We start from the raw sequence: 21361 nt of genomic DNA on the forward strand, positions 1-21361 counted from the left end.
GGATATGAAGGCCTCGGGGGTTGCTCGTCTTCATGTGACACCGGATGCCTCTCATCGCTACATTATGGACTTTGGTGTCCATGATTTGGATCTAGCTGATCCCTTTAAATGGAGATATCCGTATGAATTTCATGCTTTGTCTTAACTTTGTTAGTTGTCACATCTGTAGTTTGTTTAAGTTTGTTGCGGATTCGGAATGTTGGGCGATGTCTCCAGTTCACATCACCTGTCAGTCGGAACAAGGAAGAGGTGGGGCTTCACCGTGGAAGTAGGGAACTGTTTCTGTTTTCAACATAAGAAGGTCCAATGGTCCTGATGTTGAGCTGATTCAAGTTGTATCCATTTCTAGAGTTCCTTGGACTTGTTAGTGAATCAATAGTATAGTACAGGATATCTACCTACACATTTTTTTTGGTTATGGACCGGTAGTGTAAATAAGCCCCAGACATGTGATAAATCATCATCAGGTTAATCTACGAGCAACCTAGAAATGCCAATGCCATGGTGCCATGATAAAATTGCTCCAGGATCTCCCTACCATCACATAAACACAAGCAAGCAAGTTCACTGAAGCAAGAAGAGAGTCGCCAGATAAACCGGCAAGCTCATTGAATTTCTGTTTCTTCAGAGGCAGTTGCACTGGGGTACAACACATACTTTTGAGTTTGTTCACCTCCGCACATCGCATGGATACCTAACTAAATCTATCTTTGCTTCAATTTTTCTGGTCTTCCGCTCACGAATCAATTTATCCAACCACAAAAATAGTAGATACTAATAATACTCCACTATATATGTTACAGAACGACAATGAAATAAATGCACCACAAGGGCGGTTTCTTTGTCAGAAGTTCGTATACAGAGTGCAACGACGATGCGCAATGCAGAACTGTATTCCTTCCTGCAGGACTTGTTACAACTTATAAGTACAGAAATAACACATGAATAGAAAGAGAGCCTATCAAGACGAGCGTCGCTGCACTAGCTTCCAGACAGGTTTTTTTGCATGCTCGGAAAGTTGCTGTTGCAACTCTTGCGCGAGTTCGTCGCTGTAGGAACCCTTCAGCCACACTTCTTTGAGACTAGCTAGATGCTCTAGTCCAGAAATCTGCAAGGACGCCCCACCAGAGCAGTGAATCTTCAGCACCTCAGTTGTCCGAATCACATGATCTACAAAAGTTACCAGTAACTTGGAGGTGCAATCGATCTCTAGGACCTGTAATGTCCAAAAGAGAACATGTCCCAGGGTGCTAAAATGGAGTTCACCGTCTTGAATTGGCTTGACACAAAGGCGGCGTATGAAATATGCATCTGACAATTCACCAAGGAAGTGCATGTCCTCTGGCAATAGTATAGTCAACTCAAGATCGAACTTCGTGAGATTATCAAGCTGTTTGATCCAAATTGGCAGTTTGTTTACATGCCCGTACAGCTTAAGGCTCTTTAGGGTCTTGGGTGGCTGGGAAATCATGTCACTGAAACAAGCAAATAACCCCTCCTTATCCTTATCCTTATGCTTATCGAGTCGCACTGACAAGGACTCCAGATGCTTGTGACCGGATATGAAATTACACAATTCTTGTATGTTTTGCCCGTTTATGCCAGACACACTGAGCTTGCGTAGTTGTGTAACCTTCTTAAGCTCCTTTAGGATTGCCTTTCCATTAGGAATATTGACATTGACAACACCAATAGTATGCAAGGCCGTCATGCTCCCAATCCCTTCAGGAACCTCAACACCATCATTATCAAGTCGGCGTCTGCGCAACTTGGATAACCAGCTAGACACCAAACTACATGGCCGGCAGCTCCATAACAACCGTGTTTCCGTTAGTGCTGTGACCATGTCATCACTGCCCTCAGGTGATGCTGATGTCTGAACCTCTCTTCTCGTTTCTGGTAGTGTTGATGTCTGAATCTCCTCTGTAGTTTCCGGTAGAGTTGTGACCACGCCATCACTACCTTCAGGTGGTGTTGATATCTGAACCTCCTCTGTTGTTTTCGGTAGTGTTGTGACCATGTCATCACTGCCCTCCGGTGGCAATGATGTTTGTTCTACGTTTGTTGTTGGTACACTTGCAACAGATTCATCACCTTCATCTGATGATATGATGGTGCCAGCACGAATGTATTGCAACTTCTGTAGCTTGATGACACACAATGGTAGCTTGACTATTGAGGTGTCTCTGACATCCAAAGTTTGCAGCTGCCTCAGGCCACCGAATGATTCTGGTAGATGGCTTATCTCTTTGCATCCTCGCAGAGAGAGAAACTTAAGACGAGGTAGCACCTTCACGATCTGCTCAAGGTCAGCATCTAGTATACCTGATGTGTCTGCCAAATCTAACACCCGAAGTAGACTCATGTTGGAAGAGAGGAAGAATGGCATCCACTCCCCAAACACAGTCAAGGACCGCAGATGTGAGAAGTCCATGCTCCTAAATACTGCCTCGTCCCTGTCCCAGTCCTCCCTTATGGTGAGATGTTGACCTGCATGTTGCGAGTTCGGGCTGCAATTCCCTTCCAGTGCGAAGACAAGATTGTCCTCCATTGGCCGTGAAATGATGTATTCATGAAAGAAACCATTGACTTGGTATAGGTACTTCTGTTCCTTCTGACATTGTTGGATTATGCTCAAGCTGATGAGTTCCAAGAACAATATCTTCCCATTCTCCTCTGCAGTACCACTATATGTGTCCCTGCAATAACCCTCTGCAATCCACCGTCTCAACAAATGCCGCTGCCTTATCTTGTGGTCTGGAGGGAAGATTGACAGATAGAAAATGCATGGCTTGAGGGAATCTGAGCAACCGTCAAAGTAGGACTGCATCCAAGAAAATAGACCCCTTAAACTGTGAAACCAATCATGGGTCTCCAACTTGCTCATAAAGTCATCGTTTATAAACTCCAACAAATCTGTGGCTGACATAGACCAGTACCTGGCATTCTCTTTGGTGAAGAGTTGGCCTATAGTAGCAATAACTTTAGGAATCCCACCACATCTGCCTAAGGTAACTTTGGAGAGCTCCATCTCGTCAGGAGTAAATTCCATCCCATCCTTTATTATCTAAAATCCAGAAATAAATTAGCTTCTAAATAATGTAAAATCTCTATTTGGCAAATAGTAGTTACCATAAGTTATTCAGTATCAACATAAAAAATACAGATTTGCCTACCAAATAAGTAATAAATTTGAAATTAAACTTTGAAAAATAAAATCAAATATTGCATTTGTTTTCCATGCCTGACATGACCGAACCTACTTTTCCTCAATATCAAAAAATAAAATTCCAGATTAACTATCAAATAGGCAACACTAATGTTGTGCACTATGGTTTTATGTCGTGTTATATGCCGGCTGGGACTTGAGTCTATTGGCATATTAGCTAGCAGTGTTAAGACAACTGGAATTGTTGGAGCATCAGCTGGTCAGGGTTCTAGATTCACGAGTGGTTCGATTCGATGGAATTGATAGAATATTTGGAGGATTTGGATTTTAAGGATTTTTTCCTACATAGGTCATTTGATTCACAGGAATGGAATCCTTATGAAAAATTCCTAAGGATTGATTTGATAGTGCACTCCTTGTTGTCGACGAAGATGACCGCATGGGCAATGTCTCGATTTAGCATCTCGCTGAGAAGGCGAGCCAACGAGATTCCTGACATGCTCTGTAGCTGTCGCAATTACTCTGCCTCGCACGAAGAAGTTGCGACAACCTTCTGCCTCATTGATTGCCAGCTGACCGGACTGCTTCCGAGGAAGAAAAGTATGCTAGAGGTGCACTTCCTAGAGTCCAGGTCACCGGCATGGTCGGAGTTGCTGTAGCCGACCAGGTTCTCGCCATCGCCACCTTGATACACGCATTCGTGCATGATCGTGCCTGAGATGTACCAGAGCAGGTGTTTGACGGCGGCGAGATGATAGCTTCTCGGGGCTTCCATGAACCTGCTCAGAAAACCGACAGCGAACAAAATGTCCGATCGGGTATGCACGAGATACTTGAGGCTCCCGATAATGCTGCGGTAGAACGTTGCGTCCACCGGCTTCTCGGGGCTCTCCTTACTAAGCTTGAGTCGTGCCTCCATCAGAGCTTGCATGGTGTGGCATTCAGACATGCTAGCTCGCTCCAGCATCTTGGCGGTGTAGGTCACCTGCGTGATCATCATGCAACCACGCTCTTGGTTTACCTCCAACCCGAGGTAGTATTGGAGCAACCCGAGGTCGCTCATGCTAAAGAGACGTAGCATTGGACCTTGTCGGGCTCTGCCCTGGCGATGACCATGTCGACGACGTAGATGCCGACGATGAGCAGCATGTTCGCGGTGCCACGCGGGTACATGCCATGCTCAGAAGCGCTATGGGAGAACCCAAGTGATGCGAGGCTCACATCCAGCTTGGCGTTCCACGCCCTCGGGGTTTGTCAGAGACCGCACAAGGCCTTGTGTAGCCTTTACACGCCTTGCTCGTGTCCTTCAGCGATGAAGCCACGTGGCTGGCAGACGTAGACGTCCTCCTCGAGATCACCGTTAAGGAACACCGACTTGATGTCCAAGTGGGGTACCGCCCATCCTCGATGTGCCGACATGGCAAGCATCAGTCGAACAGACTCGAGCCTTGCCACAGGTGCGAAGACTTCCTCGAAGTTCACTCCTACGCAATGTGCATAACCTTTTGCGACGAGGTGTGCCTTATGCTTGACAATGGCATGGTGCTCGTTCTTCTTCACCTTGAACACCCAGTTGAGCCCGATAGCTCGATGCCCTGCAGGCGGTATGGTGAATGTCCAAGTGGAGTTGTTGATTGACAACAGTTGGTCCAACATCGCTCGGCGCCAACAATCTTCTTGCTTGACCTCCACGAACGAGGTCGGCACCTCGTTGTCCATCAGATGCAGAACGCCATCATCGTCGTCATCATCCTCGTTCTCAAAAAGGTATGGTTGTCCTGCAGTCTCCTCGAGAAGATCCCGAATGTGGAGTGGCAACGTTGTCGTTGGCGTCGAACATGTCCGACCTTGTCATTGGCAGGGACACAAATTTCCCGGGATCCACCTTGAGTTTTTGTACCCAGGGACAATGTTCTCGGGGTCTGCGTTCTAAAACATTTCCCGGCCCCCAGCTCCCAGGGTTGCAGTTCCCGGGGTCACTCTGCCTGACATTGCACTTCCCGGGGAGCCGAAGTACACCGGGCACTCAACTCAACGGTGAAGGAGCTGCTTGCTGCAGTCTCCCCCGGTGCCTCCCAGCACCAGTGTGTGTCCTAGTCAAAGACAACATCCCGGAAGATGTGTACACGCTTCACGACGAGGTCATGCATATTGCATGCCTTAGTTGGACCTTGTCTCCTAGCCCATGAATACTATTAGTGCTCCTGTCATCAAGCTTGTTCAGTTGTGGGCGTCTTGTCTTGATGTGCCCAACGCATCCGAAAGTGCAGAGGAAGTAGACGTACGGCTTCCTCCCGTACCAAGCCTCCTGAAGGAGCGGTTGAGGATGAAGACGGATATGAGCATGGCCTCCTCCCAGTACGTGCTAGGCACCTGCTTTACCTTGAACATGCAGCGTGCCATGCCGAGCACCGTCTGGTTCCTTCGTTCGACAATGTCGTTCTACTGCGGGAGTACGTGCCGTGAGATGTCGTTGTACCCCTTTGTCATTGCAGTATTTGTCGAAGCTGGCCGATGTGAACTCACAGCCACGAACCATACGCAGCACTCGCAGCTTGTGGCCGTACTCCAGCTTTGCAGCAGCTTGGTGCTTTATGATGGCTTGATCCGCCTCGTCCTTGGAGGCGAGGAAGTATCGTCCACATGAACCTGTTGTAGTCATCGATGAGCAACAGGATGTAGCGACACCCGCCTGGCTTTGCTGGGTGATCGGGCCAGAAAGGTCCCCGTGGACCAATTCTAGTGGTTTCTTTGCCCAATACCTTGCCTTCTTGGGAAAGGCAGACGCCGGCGCTTCCTGACAAGACATGCATCACACAGCTCGTCGGCGTGCATGATGTGCGGCAGCCCACGCACAAGGCCGCCACGAGCCATATTTTGCAGTCTGTCAAAGTGCTGGCGTTTGAGCTAAGCATGCCAATGCCTAGCGTCGAAAACATGGCCCACGGCGAGGCACACAAGATGCACGGGGCCAATGAAGAACTTGTATAGGAGATTCGATCCTTGGTTATCTTGATGAGCAACTGCCGCGCTCGTCTTGCACGGAGAGCACTCTGCGGTGGATGGTGATGTCGTACCAGCTCTCGTCGAGCTGGCCGATGCTTATGATGCGACTCTTGAGTGCCTTGATGAAGAAGACATCCATGGACGCCCTATGGTCATCCCATTTGTCGGCGAAGATGATGGTCCCATGCATGTGGATGTCGTCCACCGAGCCGTCCGTGAACCGCACCTTCCTAGTGATCGAGCGATCTAGCTCCGCGAACACGTCGACCGTAACAGTCATTTGGTTCATGGCGCCGGTGTCGAGGAACCAAACCTCGCATCGCTTGTCTCCAACAAGCACGGGTGTGGTCACAACTCTCTCCTCATTGAGGACGATGTAACCACACACACACTCCGTTTTCAGCGAGCCATCTCCTACCAACATGGTGGACCCCGACACTTGGTTGTCAAGGTATGGCCAACCCGAGTCGTCGTGCGCTCCTACACAGACTTGATGGTCGTCAACATCATGGTCGAGGTGTGACCTTAGTCGTCGTGCACTCTTGCACGGACTTTGCAGGACCCGAGGTTGTATGGGTCGCGGTTGCCGAGACAAGAACCAGCATCGCTAGGGACTTGGTTGTCGGGGCGTGGCTTTCACACGCATGTGCCTTCATCGCCTCCCAGTCAATAGGCCCCGAGAATGACGGTGTCGGGTAAATTCCCAACACTATAGGGATGGAGTCTGCTGACGGGCTCCGTGTCGCATGCACGGACTCGACAATTGTTGAGACCGTGCTCGTGGCAGGCGTTGTGCCCTCCTGCACGGTTTGGGTGCAAGCCAGCATCCTTTTTGGCCCACCGTCTACATCAAATTAGACGAGGTTCGCCGCGACCGCGATAGCCTCGTCAGTTATCCTCTTACGGCAATCGCGGACCCGGTGGCCCTTTATGCCGTAGTACCGGCACTTGTCCTGATGGTCATTGTTGCCAAGACCACATGCTAGCCTGCCCTGTTGTTGAGGCTACCCTGGATTTCACCGGCACGTTGAGCCTGGCCTCCGCCTCTACCGAGGTTGCCCTGGCTTCCTGAGGCGCCACTGTCGTCACCCTGCCGCTTCTTCACCTCCCACACCCTTTATGTGTGAAGGAGATGTCTGTCACCAGAATTCTCGCGACAACCATCGAGGTGGTCCTCGGCCACTCTCAACCGGACTGTGAGCTCCTCGATGGAGAGTGTGCGTAGGTCAAGCAGAGTATCGATAGCAGTTGCTACCTAAGCAAAGCGAGAGGGGACAATTTGCAGGAACTAATACACAATTCTCTCATCGTCGACAGTGTCACCAAGCAAGCGGAGCTGTGTCGCGAGGTTGTTGATCCACATAACGAAGTTATTGACACGCTCTCCATCCTTGAAGACGATGTTCTCGAAGTACCCCCGCAGCCTCTGCACGCTTGCCTCGCGCATGTGGTAATTGCTGAGGCGCTGGGTCCTGATGGACGCCCATGCCTCCTTGGCGCTCGCCTTCACCGCAAGCATGCCATTTATCTCCTCCGGGGTAGAGCTGATCAGCGCAGCCACCATTTGCATGTCCTCGCTCCTGGAGACGGTGTCGTCCTCCATGGGGAACCATAAGTTTGCCGCCTATAGTTTGCACTCCATGATCAGCGCCCGCTCGTTGTAGTTCGAGCGAGTGAGCATCGGGAAGGAGATATTTGTGCCGCTACAACCTCCAATGATCTCGCGCGCAATCTCCCTTACCATGATGTCACTGTGGTTGCCACGCCGTACCAGACTGCAGCCTCGACTCACCGAGCGATGGCGCTCCCCTTGTGGAGGCGGTGACTTGGAGCCGCCCGTCACGGTCCGCAGCTGCGTCTCTAGCAGCGCCTTGGAACCGCCCGAGGCGGAGGGCTTCTTTGTGTCACCTGACATGGCCACTTGACCGAGTCTCTGATGCCAATTGTTAGCCCAAACTACTATGGAAGGTGTGTACTATAGGTGCTAGGGGTTCTACCTTGTGAGTGGTAGGAGAGTGTTAGGGCCTGTTTTGTGAGTGCAAGGGGTCCTACACTATGAGTGGTAGGGGTGCCCTGTTTGTGGTAGGGGTCATATTCTATGAGTGCTAGGGGTTCCCAAAGCTGAGTATATTCACTCACACACAGGTACACTTGCACAAATAGTACTAAGATTTGAAGCTGAAAGTTTTCTCTCAAGGAATGGCTTGATTATAAAGGAGAGATTACAAATCCTTTTATATGACAAATGAACCGACTATGGACTGCATAGTACATGCATTACGAACTAATACTAGTGTGTGAACAAGAAGCAAAAGTCCACTACAACAGTTACTTTCCCACTGTTGCGGTAGCAGAGTATACCAGTTACTTTCCCACTGTTGTGCTCTGTGGACAGCAGTGTGGCCACTATACTGGTCTGCTACGAGCCGCTCTACAAGTCCACTACAACATCATTCCTTCGCTAGGTCAACAAGATTTTCTTCTTTCCATGGCAAAGTTTAGCATGCTCCCGCTTATCTCCCCTTTTTACATGTGAGATAAAAAGATAAAACTTAATCGATCACTAATTAATAAGATCAGTGGTTCAGATCTATTATATACTCTTACCTCTCATGTAAAAAGAGTAGGTACGAGGGACCATGTTAAATTAAATCATTTTCGTTGTTGATGTTTTAAATATATATACACAATAATCTCAAAAGCATGAGTGTTTTTTCAATGATGCTGCCCACTTATTCGCATTGCGGTATGCTGATCCCAGTATGGGATTTTAAACTTTGTATACCTTGATTCAATGAAGATTAATAAATAAATGGTTGAGAGCACACACACCTGTTTGAAGAGAACGAGCGTCATGTCAGCTTCAAGACCTTTGACATTGACCGCTCGATCTTCCTTATTATCTACACAATGTGTAGCCACACTTGCTTCATTTGTAATTACGATGATACATGCATTAGTAGAATCGGGTAAGAAGGTGGCTTTTATCAAGTCCCAATCCTCTCTGGAACGTAATCCATCGAGAACAACAAGACTTCTGTACTCACACATAATTCTGCGACACTCTTGAACAGGATCTTGCCCTTCCAAGATACCAATTGCTGCCTTTTCCTTAGCTTGAAGATCATCTGAATGAAAATCCAGGAGCAAATGCCAAGACAAGTCTGTCAAATTAAATGGATGACGCACGTCTACCCAGCTGCACATTGTAAATTCCGTTATGGGACCAGCGAGGTTACACTTGAAATTTTGCTCCAGTCCAAGCATCACGTGGCAGTACAGACTTCTTGCCACAGCTGATTTCCCAACACCAGCAATTCCCCACAATGAGGTCACACTAGGGCCTGGGGAATCTAAACGGCGGAGAAGCTCATCAGCTGATCGATCCTGACACCCAAGAAGTCTAAATGTGTTGATAAAGTTAAGTGCCTCTGCACTCCTGTTGGAGAATACGCGGGAAGCACAACCCTGCAAGTCAGATGCAGAACTGTTAGATTAGCACAAGCCACGCCCATCAACTCTGGTCTAGTATGCATAGAAAAACTTACAATACAGCTCCAACCAGAACAAATTCATAACTTAGACATTGGATCCATACATGTTCACGCTCCACATGAACCAAATTGATGCATATGAATTTTTATTTTCATCTTAGATCAATTGATAATTTTTTTTAAACTATTTTCACTGTTTTTGAAGGGGAGCCTTGGCGCAATGGTAAAGCAGCTGCCTTGTGACCATGAGGTCATGGGTTCAAGTTCTGGAAAAAGCCTCTTGCAGAAATGCAGGGAAAGGCTGCGTACAATAGACCCAAATTGGTCTGACCCTGCACAAGTGGAGCTACATGCACCAGACAGCCCTTTTTTTCACTGTTTTTATATGAACATAGGATCGCCTGGCTGGAGTCAGGTGAAAATTTTCTCTTCTATCATCGAAAAAGATCACCCCCCTTATCTGGATTATCGAAGGTACTTGACAAACCCCAGTAAATAATAATTCTCCATAAATAAGTGTGGCATACACACAAATTTAAGCTAATAAGATGACATGGAATTAAGATAAATTCAACAATTGGTGTACAAATCATTTCCTTAAACATACATAAAAAGAGGAGTGAAAATAAGTCTACACAATACAGCAGCTTGTGTATTTCATATTAAAAAATTATGGAAAAATAAAAAGTTTATTTTAAACTGATGGACAAAACATGGTGAGATCCAAACCGCAAAATTAACTGTAATACCTGCAACAGATTCACCACCGACAGTTTAAGATAGTATGATTGACTGGAAAAATAACTCAAGAAATTTTGTCTGAAATTCAAACTACTGTATTTCCAATTCAAAAAATTATTCACTAACATACAAAATACGCTCAAATGTGTGAAAACCATGATAAGCGGGAATATTAGACAAAGTTTGAGGAAAAAATAATCCATTGTTGTGATTTCTCGTTTCAATGAGGATCATCAAATGATCTAAAATGAGCGGGTTTAGAAGGTTAGGCACTAAATTTAGAGACAAAGGTCCAGACTCCATTTGCACCATAAAATGGAAGTTTTTCTAAATATATACACGCGTCCAGGAAATTAGTCCATAGGTTATTGGCACGGTAAAGAATTAGCTAATCATTGGAGATTAACACACCTTTATTGGGGGATCAAGGGCCATGTCAGCTTCTGGACAATTGATCTTGATCACTCGATCTCCCTCGTCTACACAATGCATGGCGACACTTGCAACATTTGTAATGACAATAATATGGCTGGTAACTGGATCAGATAATAAGGCAGCTTTTATCAAATCCCAATCATCAGTGGACCGTAGACCATCAATAACGATGACACATTTGTCTTCATGCAAAAACTTAGAGCACTCCTTAATTGGGTCTTGGCCTTCCATCATACCAACTGCTGCATTTTTTTGGGCCTGAAGATCACCTGAATGAAAATTCAATAACAAGCGCCAAGAGAAGTCTTTCAAATTGAAAGGATGCGGCACATCAACCCAACTAAACTTTGCAATTTTCCCTTCCAGGTGAACCATTCTCTCTTGATATTCCAACTGCCGATAAGCATCAGTTCTAAACATTAGATAATAGTACACGATTCTTATGAGAGTTGATTTCCCAGCACCAGCAGGTCCCCACAACGAGATCACACCAGGATTGTCTAATTGGAACCAAAGGTCCTTCCTTTGTTCCCCATGCATGTTTCCAAATTTTGTGAACCATTCACGTGTCTCTCCCAATCTGATGGAGAAAAGGAAATCCCTGTGAGTAGCTTCCTTCCCTCCAGTTCTCCAACCCTACAAGTAAAGATACATAATAATTAAGATGATAGGCACAAGAGTTTGACCAGCTGCTCTGAAGACCTTCCAATGGTATGATCGACCTCCATCAATATGATTGTGCCCATCAATGAGATGACGGATGACATAGAGAATTGGGTTCAAATTTAGGTTGAAGTGTGTACGGATGCATACCTTTATCAAGGGGCGAAGCATAATGTCAGCTTCCAAATCTTTGATGTTGAGAACTCCATCTTCCTCCTCTACACAATGTGTGGCAACACTTGATTCATTTGTAATGATAAGAATACATCCTTTAATAGGCTCAGACAAGAAGGCAGCTTTTATCAAGTCCCAGTCATGTGTGGACTGCAAACCATTAATAACGACGAGGCAATCGTCTTCACGCAGAAACTTGCAACACTCTTGAGTTAAGACACACTCTCCCATCATACTAACCACCGCAATTTCTTCAGCTTGGAGATCTTCTGAACGAAAACTTACAAGTAAGCGCCGAGAGAAAACCTCCAAATTGAAAGGAGCGGGTACATTGACCCAGCTGTGTCGTTGAAATTCAACCCCCTCGAATTGTCTACACTTATACACTATGCTAGTGTACACTTTATTGATGAGTGTTGATTTGTCATTGCTAAGCCCCCATACCGAAATCACACTACGACACCTTATTTGCCAAATAAGATCTCGCATACCACTCTGACGCCCTACCTGCAAGCAAGGGACATGATTGTTAAACTAGAGGGCCAGCATGTGTTTGGTTTAGGATTGGTTTTGTTTTTTGGGGCGGAAGGGGGTTGGGGGGGGGGTGTTTACCGTTTCAATTATTATACTAGTAAAGTATTCTAACCATTTTTATCTACGATTAGCTCGACCTACCAAAATTCTGAAACTAAATATCCCATATTGTGCCAATAAGCCTTCCTGCATTCTATTTTACTATTCAATACCTGTGTCCGGGTGCACATAGGATAAACTAGGAATTACTTGACAACATTCAATTTTATCATATTAGTTTATCGATTAATTAAGCCCGGTCCGCCTTCTTTTTTACGCAAAGTGCATTAGATTTTATTTTAAAAACGTGCATGGTGTAAGAAATGCTATGTCCCGTTATGCAACTGTTTTGATTGTTTTCTAGAAAGTTCTTCAAGATGTCCCAAATTTTCACACAACACCATCAGATGATATAAAGACAGCTAGACCAACATATGATATCGGCCGATTTATCGCAACTCAGGGGGTCACCGCTAAAATTAATGCCATATCAGTTGTGTTAGTCGGTTTGGGTTGATTTATCGACCTGACAAGCGAATTATCGGGCATCTACCGATAAACTGGCTAGGCCCCTCTTGGCAGAAACCTCAAAATTTGCCCTCCCCTCTAGCTGCCTCCCGCACAATATCCCACCCCGCTCGATATGGTTTGGGCACTGCCCAGCGCGCTGCCACCCTGCTCCCCAATCACCCCTCCACCGCCACCCAGCTCGCCTCCGGTGACCGGAGCTAGCTCGGCCTGAGCTCCCCGCCCTCTGAATCTCCCTCTCGTTGTTCCCAGGAGCTGAAGCACCAGCGCCCTCTGCATCTCCCAGCTCGTCCAGGAGCACGATGGCCAACACGTGGAGCAGCTCTCTGTGGCCATCCCTTCCTCCAGCAGAACAAGACCTGCCGCCACCCATTCCTCCAGCAGCATTAGGCCTACTGCCATCCCCTGCTCAAGGAGAAGCTCCTCCACGATATGATTTCTTCCTCATTTCTAGTCAAGCAGTGATGAGCATGTTGTGTAGATTGTACAAGGATTCAAAGGCAACGAAAACACTTCTGTCCCACTATTGTTTATGTGTTGAATATATCATATTTTAGAATTTTTAGTGCTACAAACCTGGGATTTTTAAAAAAGAACTGTAGTTTGGACGTAGAAACATTGTTCTAGGGTTAATTACCTTCTTGGAAAAGGCACAAAGAGATTGATCATCGGAGAATCTCCTGAGCTCTGAAACTTTGTATGGCCCCCCTGTGCACAAAAGTGCAGTCCTTAATTGCTTTGTCGACACAATGATTCGGCTGCCATTCTCATTGTCCGGCAGGCACACTCGGATGGCATCCCAGTCCACCACACTGAATACTTCTTCTAGAATGATGAGATACTTGTGTGCATTCACTTGCTGCATGAGCTCAGCCTCCGTGAGACGGTCCACGGCAATGTTTTTTTGGTGAGAGCTCACATAGAACTGAGTCAGCAAGCTCTTGATGAACTCATCAGGTTTAAAAGGATGCGTCAACTTTACCCATGCTCGTCTTTTGAATGCTCGGCAGATTCCTGGGTCACCATACAGCATGCTAAAAATGGACGTTGTCCCAAGATCAGCTGCTGAACTTCCCCATACGGAGATTGTTTGAAGGTCACTGCCTTCACCCATGATCAACTCCTGTAGGTCACTCATGCCGCGTCGCTTCCCAGCAGCCTCCCAGACCTCAGTTAGCATGTGGAATGCTGATGGGTTGGTGGTGACCAGGGCGGCCTGCTCGGTTGGCGTGGTGGTCTTGGCTTGGGAGCCGGAGTCACTGATGAGGTTGTAGCGTGTGTTTCTCTGGCTTACCTCCTCGACCCTCGCCTTCAGCTGCTTTAACTCAGCGACTGCCCTGTCCAGCTCCCGAGTCCGAGGTGGTGCCATGCAGGATGGCACCAGGCGCCACAACCAGATCAAGGTCGTGTTGTTGTTGTCCAGGTGGACAACAAACTCAACGCAGTCTTCGACATCGAAGGCAAGGTCTCGGAGCTGCTTCACCCAGGTCTTCACCACTTCATTATTAGCGCGCTCTTTGTTGACGACCTTAAGGAAGGACTGCATCATTTGGAATTCGGCTGTGATGTATCGCAGATCTTGCTTCGCCGTCACCCTCAGCTTGTTCTCTTCATCGATCGCCAACTGGACCCTGCTCAGTGTCCCCTCCACCGCCGTCTTGGTCAACCCAAGCGCGAAGTCCGCCATTGTTTGCTCTCTGAAGATCTCTAGAGTTTGTTTCCTTCTTGTGTAGTGTGGGTAGGAGGCAGCAGGCAATCCGCTAATCTGCAGATGGTTTATAAAGAGGGAGAGAAAATGGAAGAAAACCATATCAGGAGAAAGCATCTATTGGAGCAAGTCGAACATCTTGGATAGTATCCGGTCCACTATAAAGCTGATAGTCTTCTACTTACGTGCACACACATGCAGGCACGCACACACACACACATACACAAAACACTGTTAGGCATATGCATTAGATCACCTTTGTACGATGCTTTGCCTCTTTGGTGATGAGCTGCAACCATCAACTTTCATGATGGAGGTAGCTATCCTACTTTCATGAGAGAAAACTAGCAGCTCACTACAGGAAAAACACATGTTGCCTTGTATCATGTAGTAAGCCGAATGTTAAAACACGGGTTCATTATTTGTGATGTTCTGCTATAGCTACCTGTTTTTCTTTGAGTTTGATAGAAACTCACTATTTAAGGAAGTATAGCTTCTACCTTTTAATCCTTGTCCGTGTGTCTTGTTCTAGTGAGGTTATACATCTCTATTTAAGTTTTTCAGCACTGAATTGCTAATTGGCCATGTGGTACCATCAAGGTCCACAAGAGCCCTTAGGTGCTCATGTGCGATTAGAACGATGATGTATTAAAGTCCACATCATTTGCCATTTGGTATGCATAATCAATTAGCACAATGATCAGAAAAGAAAAACAAAGATTACAATCCATCCCAAAAACGAAGAACACAAATATATACACTTTTTTTGGAACAAAGCCAATTATGTTTGTTTGTTCCGGCTACAGTTACATTGCAACCAATAACAGCAGTTTAGGAAATCTCGTGGCAAACCTAGATGAGGAGTCATCCTTTGAGGGGCTTGTTTGACTTTGGGGTACCTTCACCCCTACCAAAAGAACAAATAGTTGCCCCTCAACCTACTGAACCTACTGAAAATATTTACTATGAAATTCCTTCGGGTATGATAGAGAAACTGCTAGCTAATCCTTATGCAGGAGATGGAACACTACATCCTGATATGCATGCTTAATTCTCACAAAGTTGCTTTAGGAATGATACGCATGATGTTGAAAAATATAGATGGGAAGTTATATGGAAACCAGATGGAAAGCACGGAGTGGGCAATGAACCACAAAATTATTTTAGGGGTGGGGATGGGGGAGCGAAATTACCTTCAACCTGACAGATGAATCGCGTGCATTTTGCTCCAGTAGGTCTTGCTCTAGCTAGTAATGCAGCTTGTGGAAGCGCCAGGAACAGAGCTTCGTTTATATATAGATGAAATGGGCACACATCGGAAGTTGTTTGAAGAGACCCTTCTTAAAATTTTAAACTATGACGAATTACTTAGTCCTGTCTTTGCAAGCCAGCTAGTCATGCAGGTGATGCTGCTAACCAGTAGTAGTATTAGTAGTACGATTCAAAAATTTATAGCAACTGTTTAATTAGAAATTGATTAGTTGGGCAGGTATGCATCGATATTGTTGATCTGATTCATGCATGCATCTGCGGATGTATATAACCACTTGACGTTACTAATTCCTGTAACGTCATGAGCCTAATTAATCATGCCCAAATTATTGTGAAAGGTACAGCTGCCCATGTAGAATGCATGCAACCATGTACCAGCAAAATATATACTTTCCCCAACAAGTTGCAAGTGGAAATATATACAAATGTATAATCTCTGAGGTGCTAACAACTCTTGGCAACAAAAGAGAAGAGACCCAAAGGATGCGAGAAGATGCACTAATTCCTGAGCATAATTAATTAAGTTCCTTATTAATTACAGGCAAACTATGTTACTTTCCGCATAACGTTGCAAATGGATAGCCAACTTGAAATATATACAAATGTATGAGCTCTGAGGTGCTAACAACTCTTGGCAACAAAAGAAGAGACCCAAAGGATGCGACAAGACGCGCTAATTCCCGTGCCTAATTAATCAAGTTCCTTATTAATTACAGGCAGCTTTGATGTGAACCCTGACGTGGAATGATTACCTTTTCATCAATCAATCAGCCACCAAGAGTGGTGGTTGCAGCCGGGTTCAGTTTGTGATTTTTTTTATGGAGTGGCTTAATTCTCACAAAATTGCTGAAGAAATGATGCGCGGCACTGAAAAGTATAAATAGAAAGCCCATATGGAACAAATAGAAAGCTCACATGATCTCAAGTGAACAGTAAATTCTGATAAAATAGTAAAAAGAAACAAACAATTCTAAAATTGTTTGGTAAGGAACATTGATGTTTTTTTACACGCATGCAAATTTTCGCAATGGGATCACATTTGTGGAGGTGTAGACAAAAAAAAATTGATGCTCCAAAATGCTTCCAAAAACACTTGTTTTGGAGCATCGATTTTGTTTTTTTTCACACCTCCACAAATGTGATTCGATCAAAAATTTGCACGCATGTAGAGAAAACATCACGTTTCTTGCCAAAACAAATCTACTTTTTACTATTTTTCAGAATTTACTGTTCATCCGAGATCATGTGAGCTAGAGCTCACATACTCCATGTGCCATATGGAACAACTACTAAAGTGAAGCACAGAGTGGAGATGAACCAGATAAGTATAACAGGCAGGGAGCACAAAATTATCTTCAACAAGACGGATGGATAGTGTGCATTTTGTTCCCGTAAGTCTTGCTCTAGCCAGTAGTGCAGCTTGTGGAAGTGCCAGGGACGGAGCTTCGTTTATATAGATGAAATATGAATACATTGGAAGTTGTTTAAAGAACCCCTTCTTGAAATTTTAAACTATGACGAACTCACTTAGTCCGGTCTTTGCAAGCCAGCAGCTAGTCCTACAGGTGATGCTGCTAGCTAAGCAGTAGTAGTGTGATTCAAAAACTAATAGCAATTGTTTAATTAGGAATGGAGTAGTTGGGCGGTATGCATGGATATTTTTGACTAGATTCATGCATGCATCTGTCGATGTATAACCACTTGCAGTTATTAATCCCTTACTGCTCATGGACCAAAGAAAACAAGGTTGGCCGGCAGGTAATGATGCCCAAATTATTGAGAAAGCTACACCTGCCCCTGTAGAATGCATGCAACCATGTACCAGCAAAATATAACTTTCCACATAAAGTCGTAAGTGGATGGCCAACTTGAAATATATATACATAAATGTCAACTTTGAGCTGCTAACAACTCTTGGCAACAAAAGAGAGACCCAAAGGATGCGACAAGAGGCGCTAACTCCCGTGCCTAACTAATTAAGTTCCCTATTAATTACAGGCAGCTTTGCTGTGAATGCTGACGTGGTTGATCTGGGTTTGGGGGCTCATCACTAATATCCTACTCCCTCCATTCCTAAATATAAGTCTTTTTAGAGATTCTAATATGAACTACATACGGAGCAAAATGAGTGAATCTACACTCTAAAATATGTCTATATACATCCGTATGTAGTCCATATAGAAATCTCTAAAAAGGCTTATATTTAGGACTGGAGGGACTATATCACAAGACAATAGGGTCACAAAGTCCTCTTGTTGCAGTAATAATACTAGGAGACAAATAGAAATTGAGAATACCTGGATATTATCTGGCCGGTGTCCCCTTTGTATCATTTTACTGACCTGTCAAGTGTCATGTCAAATATTACAGTTTAGAGCCAACGTTTGGTTCAGTATCAAAAAGTCAAATACTATGCCATATACATTTTTCTCGTACTCAGCACACTAAATTGACAAATTACAAAATGTTCAGACTGAATAAGTGTTCATGCTAGCGTGGGTACATGCCGGTTTATTTAGGAATGGAGTAGTTGGGCAGGTATGCATGGATATTGCTGATAACAAAATCATCCATGTATCAATCGTTGTATAACCACTAGCAGTTATTAATTCCTCGCTTTTTAACAAACAAGACAAGGCTGGCCGGCAGCTAGTGATGCCCAAATTATTGTGAAAGCTACACCTGCCGCTGTAGAATGCAAGCAACCATGTACGTACCAGCAAAATATAACTTTCCACATAAATAAGAAAGACCAAAAGGATGAGACAAGAGCTTAACAAAGAAGTCGTAAGTGGATGGCCAACTTGAAATACATATATATAAATGTCAACTTTGAGCTGCTAACAACTCTTGGCAACAAAAGAGATACCCAAAGGATGAGACAAGAGGCACTAACTCCCGTGCCTAATTAATTAAGTTCCCTATTAATTACAGGCAACTTCGCTGTGAATGCTGACGTGGAATGATTACTTTTTCATCAATCAATCAGTCACCAAGATTGGTGGTTGCAGCTGAGGTCAGTAAGTGTTTTTTTATGGAGTCACAGACATGCATGAATGAGCAGCATGTGAGTTTGAAAGCATAAATCAGGTCACGAAGTGAGAAGCATAATCGTAACCTGGTTTCACTGCACATGAACATCTAGACAATGGATTCCCAGCCAAAAAATGGTAAATATGAATTACTGCAGGCTGCTCTTCACCGCATCAAGCTCACAGTATGATTGCCAAACTTCAAAGTGCAAACAGATGTGGCGTACTCACAAATTCAAGCCATCGGTTTGAACTCTGGACGTTGATTCGCTTGGGTGATCTCTCAGACCCAGCCAGAACTGTGTTGGGCTTGCTTCTCCAATGGCTGTTCAACAGCGACACGAATGGGCATCATGAAGATTCTCTAAAAGGTCTATATTCCTCATCAAATGGTGTGTGCGGTTACCATGCACATACACATGTTCTTTCCCCCAAAACGGTGACACTAAAAAAATGGCAAATTCATACTGTGGACGTTTGGTTAGGCAGTAGTTTTCAAGTGCAAACCTTGGGCTTGGGTGCCATACGGAGTTCCGAGATCGGCTCATAAAGTCATAATAATATCCTATATCACATTACAACAGGGTTACAGAGTCTGCAGCAATAATACTAGGAGACAAACAGAAATTGAGAATACCTGGATACCATCTGGCCGCTCTCCCCTTTATGTCATTTCCTTGACCAGTCAAGTGTTAAGTCTGGAAAACTTCAGACCTGTCGAGTGCAGCAATATGACAGTTTAGAGACAACTTCTGGTTCAGTATCAACATATTCAGACTGAAATAAGTTGCACGTGCTAGCATGAGCCTGTGAGAGAAAGAAAAAGGAACGCTCAAGGTTGCAAAATATTCAGACTGAACTAAATGCTTAGCCCAGTAAATTAACAAATTACAAAATATTCAGACTGAACTAAGTTCTCATGCTAGCGTTAGTGCGTGACACAAATAGTGAACCTCTGTATATGATTTTTGGTGCCGGGGCACTACAGGAGTCACAGTTTCAGGGTCAGGAGTCCCTATGAAAGTAAGAAGGAATATCATAAGAAAAGAAACGAAAGAAGACAGAAAGAATATAAACCTCACAAGGGCTGCAAAGCAAAACCTGAACCATCCACATGTTTAGTGCTGATTTTTAAGGAAGACAGCTGGTTTAAACTCTGAGCATAATCAAATACCAGCAATGCCAGACCAAGACTTTGCTGGAGAATTCTAAGAAGTTGAGTATTTATGAGTTTTAGCTGACCTGGGTAACTCTGCAAGAATTGACCTGGATAAATACAGGAAAACAGAAGGCAACGCAATTAGACATGTCTTGATATACCCATTTACAGCAGCGTTCAACTGAACATACAGCTGAAAGGCGAAAGTAGATTTGGAATCGCCGTTTACTTATAGAGAAAAATAAACAGAGAAACAACCAACAATTTCAAATGGTGACAACAGTGTGGTGTTCAAAGGAATTACATGAATTAGCTCAACGCATCAGCAATAACCTAACCTGGCGCCAGTGAAATCTCACACTGTCTAGTTAGTTCCACAATTTCTCTATCAATCACCACAGCAACAGAAACTCGAAAAATCACTACTAGATAAATTGGGAACTAGACGAGCTAGCTAATCAACCAAGCAGCCCTAGCAGAAGCATCACCGGCGAACTGTGGATCGATCTGCCTGCTCTCTGCTAACCCTAGCAGTAGGCATCACCGGCGAGCGGCGACCAATCCGCAAGAGAGAGAGAGAGAGAGAGAGAGAGAGAGAGAGAGAGAGAAGGGGAGTCGTTCCCCTCGAATCGGACCTGCATCCGGCGCGACGCCGACGAATCCGCCATTAGAACTTCTGAGGGAGCCACTAGAGGAAGACGAACTGGCCAGGAGACAGGAGGGACCGAGGGAAGAGGGACCGGAGAGGACTTCTGTCTCACTGACGCGCGGGCCCAGCTACCCAGTCTTGGACCAAGCGAAATGGGCCGGCATCTTCGTAATCGGGTCGTACCGGCACGTGGCCCGTCTAGGGCCGTGCCCGGGCTGCGAGGCTGGGCATGACACGGCCCGTTTACTGTTTTTATTATTATTTTTAATATTTTTAATATTAGCCCCTTAAAAGAGTCCAGATAGGCTCAAAAGGGACCTCCTATATGGCGCGTGTTAGGTGTCGTGTGAACACACACCCTGGCGCGCCAATTTGGGCTGACCCGTTTGCAGGACAAGACGCCCCCTGTTTTTTGTTTTTACCTTTCTTTTTTTATTTTCTGCTTTTGTTTTATTCTATGTTAAAATAGTTCAGGATTACAAAAAGGTTCAGAAATTTTGAATTTGATGACATTTTTTGAAATTGATGAACAAATTTTGAATTTGATGAATATTTTTTTAATTCAATGAAAAAAGTTGAAATTGATGAATATTTTTTTTACATTGATGAACATCTTTTGAATTCGAAAAAAAATAATTCGTGATTACCACCTACCCGATAGCACCATGGAAATGCTTCACTTACCTAAGTTTTAGAAGCTCACACTTAAACGGGCCAGCTTATCCAAATCGACATCACACACCATGATTGTCCGTTGC

General features: G+C 45.0%; 1 protein-coding gene across 24 annotated transcripts; it reads right to left on the minus strand.

Annotated features, from left to right (window-relative positions):
* Nucleotides 1-747: 747 nt before the first annotated feature.
* LOC123147882 (disease resistance protein Pik-2) lies at nucleotides 748-20704 on the minus strand. Of its 24 annotated transcripts, none has more exons than XM_044567289.1 (13): nucleotides 20590-20696; nucleotides 19897-20061; nucleotides 19749-19810; nucleotides 19433-19509; nucleotides 19303-19360; nucleotides 19027-19120; nucleotides 18061-18105; nucleotides 13421-14548; nucleotides 11659-12189; nucleotides 10822-11481; nucleotides 9223-9643; nucleotides 9008-9102; nucleotides 748-3067 (listed from the first exon to the last, which is right to left on the minus strand). In XM_044567289.1, the coding sequence occupies exons 5-13, from the start codon at nucleotides 19341-19343 to the stop codon at nucleotides 962-964; spliced, it is 5121 nt and encodes a 1706-aa protein (XP_044423224.1). In that variant the 5' UTR covers nucleotides 19344-19360; nucleotides 19433-19509; nucleotides 19749-19810; nucleotides 19897-20061; nucleotides 20590-20696; the 3' UTR covers nucleotides 748-961. The 24 variants fall into 24 exon arrangements, with proteins under 24 accessions (XP_044423224.1, XP_044423157.1, XP_044423284.1 ...); XM_044567222.1 differs by having other exon boundaries at nucleotides 9008-9643; nucleotides 19897-19919; nucleotides 20038-20061; nucleotides 20590-20640; XM_044567364.1 differs by having other exon boundaries at nucleotides 2513-2824; nucleotides 2940-3067; nucleotides 9008-9643.
* Nucleotides 20705-21361: the final 657 nt, after the last annotated feature.

This window comes from Triticum aestivum, chromosome 1B (assembly GCF_018294505.1).
Source record: "Triticum aestivum cultivar Chinese Spring chromosome 1B, IWGSC CS RefSeq v2.1, whole genome shotgun sequence".
NCBI classification, from domain to species: domain Eukaryota; kingdom Viridiplantae; phylum Streptophyta; class Magnoliopsida; order Poales; family Poaceae; genus Triticum; species Triticum aestivum.

Coding starts and splice junctions, on each gene's coding strand:
- LOC123147882 (XM_044567207.1), bottom strand. CDS start 19,343: ATGAGCCGATCTCGGAACTCCGTATGGCACCCAAGCCCAAG. Junction 19,121..19,302: donor GTATGGCACCCAAGCCCAAG/GTTTGCACTTGA, acceptor GCTGTTGAACAG/CCATTGGAGAAGCAAGCCCA. Junction 18,106..19,026: donor CAAACCGATGGCTTGAATTT/GTGAGTACGCCA, acceptor GACACTTGACAG/GTCAGTAAAATGATACAAAG.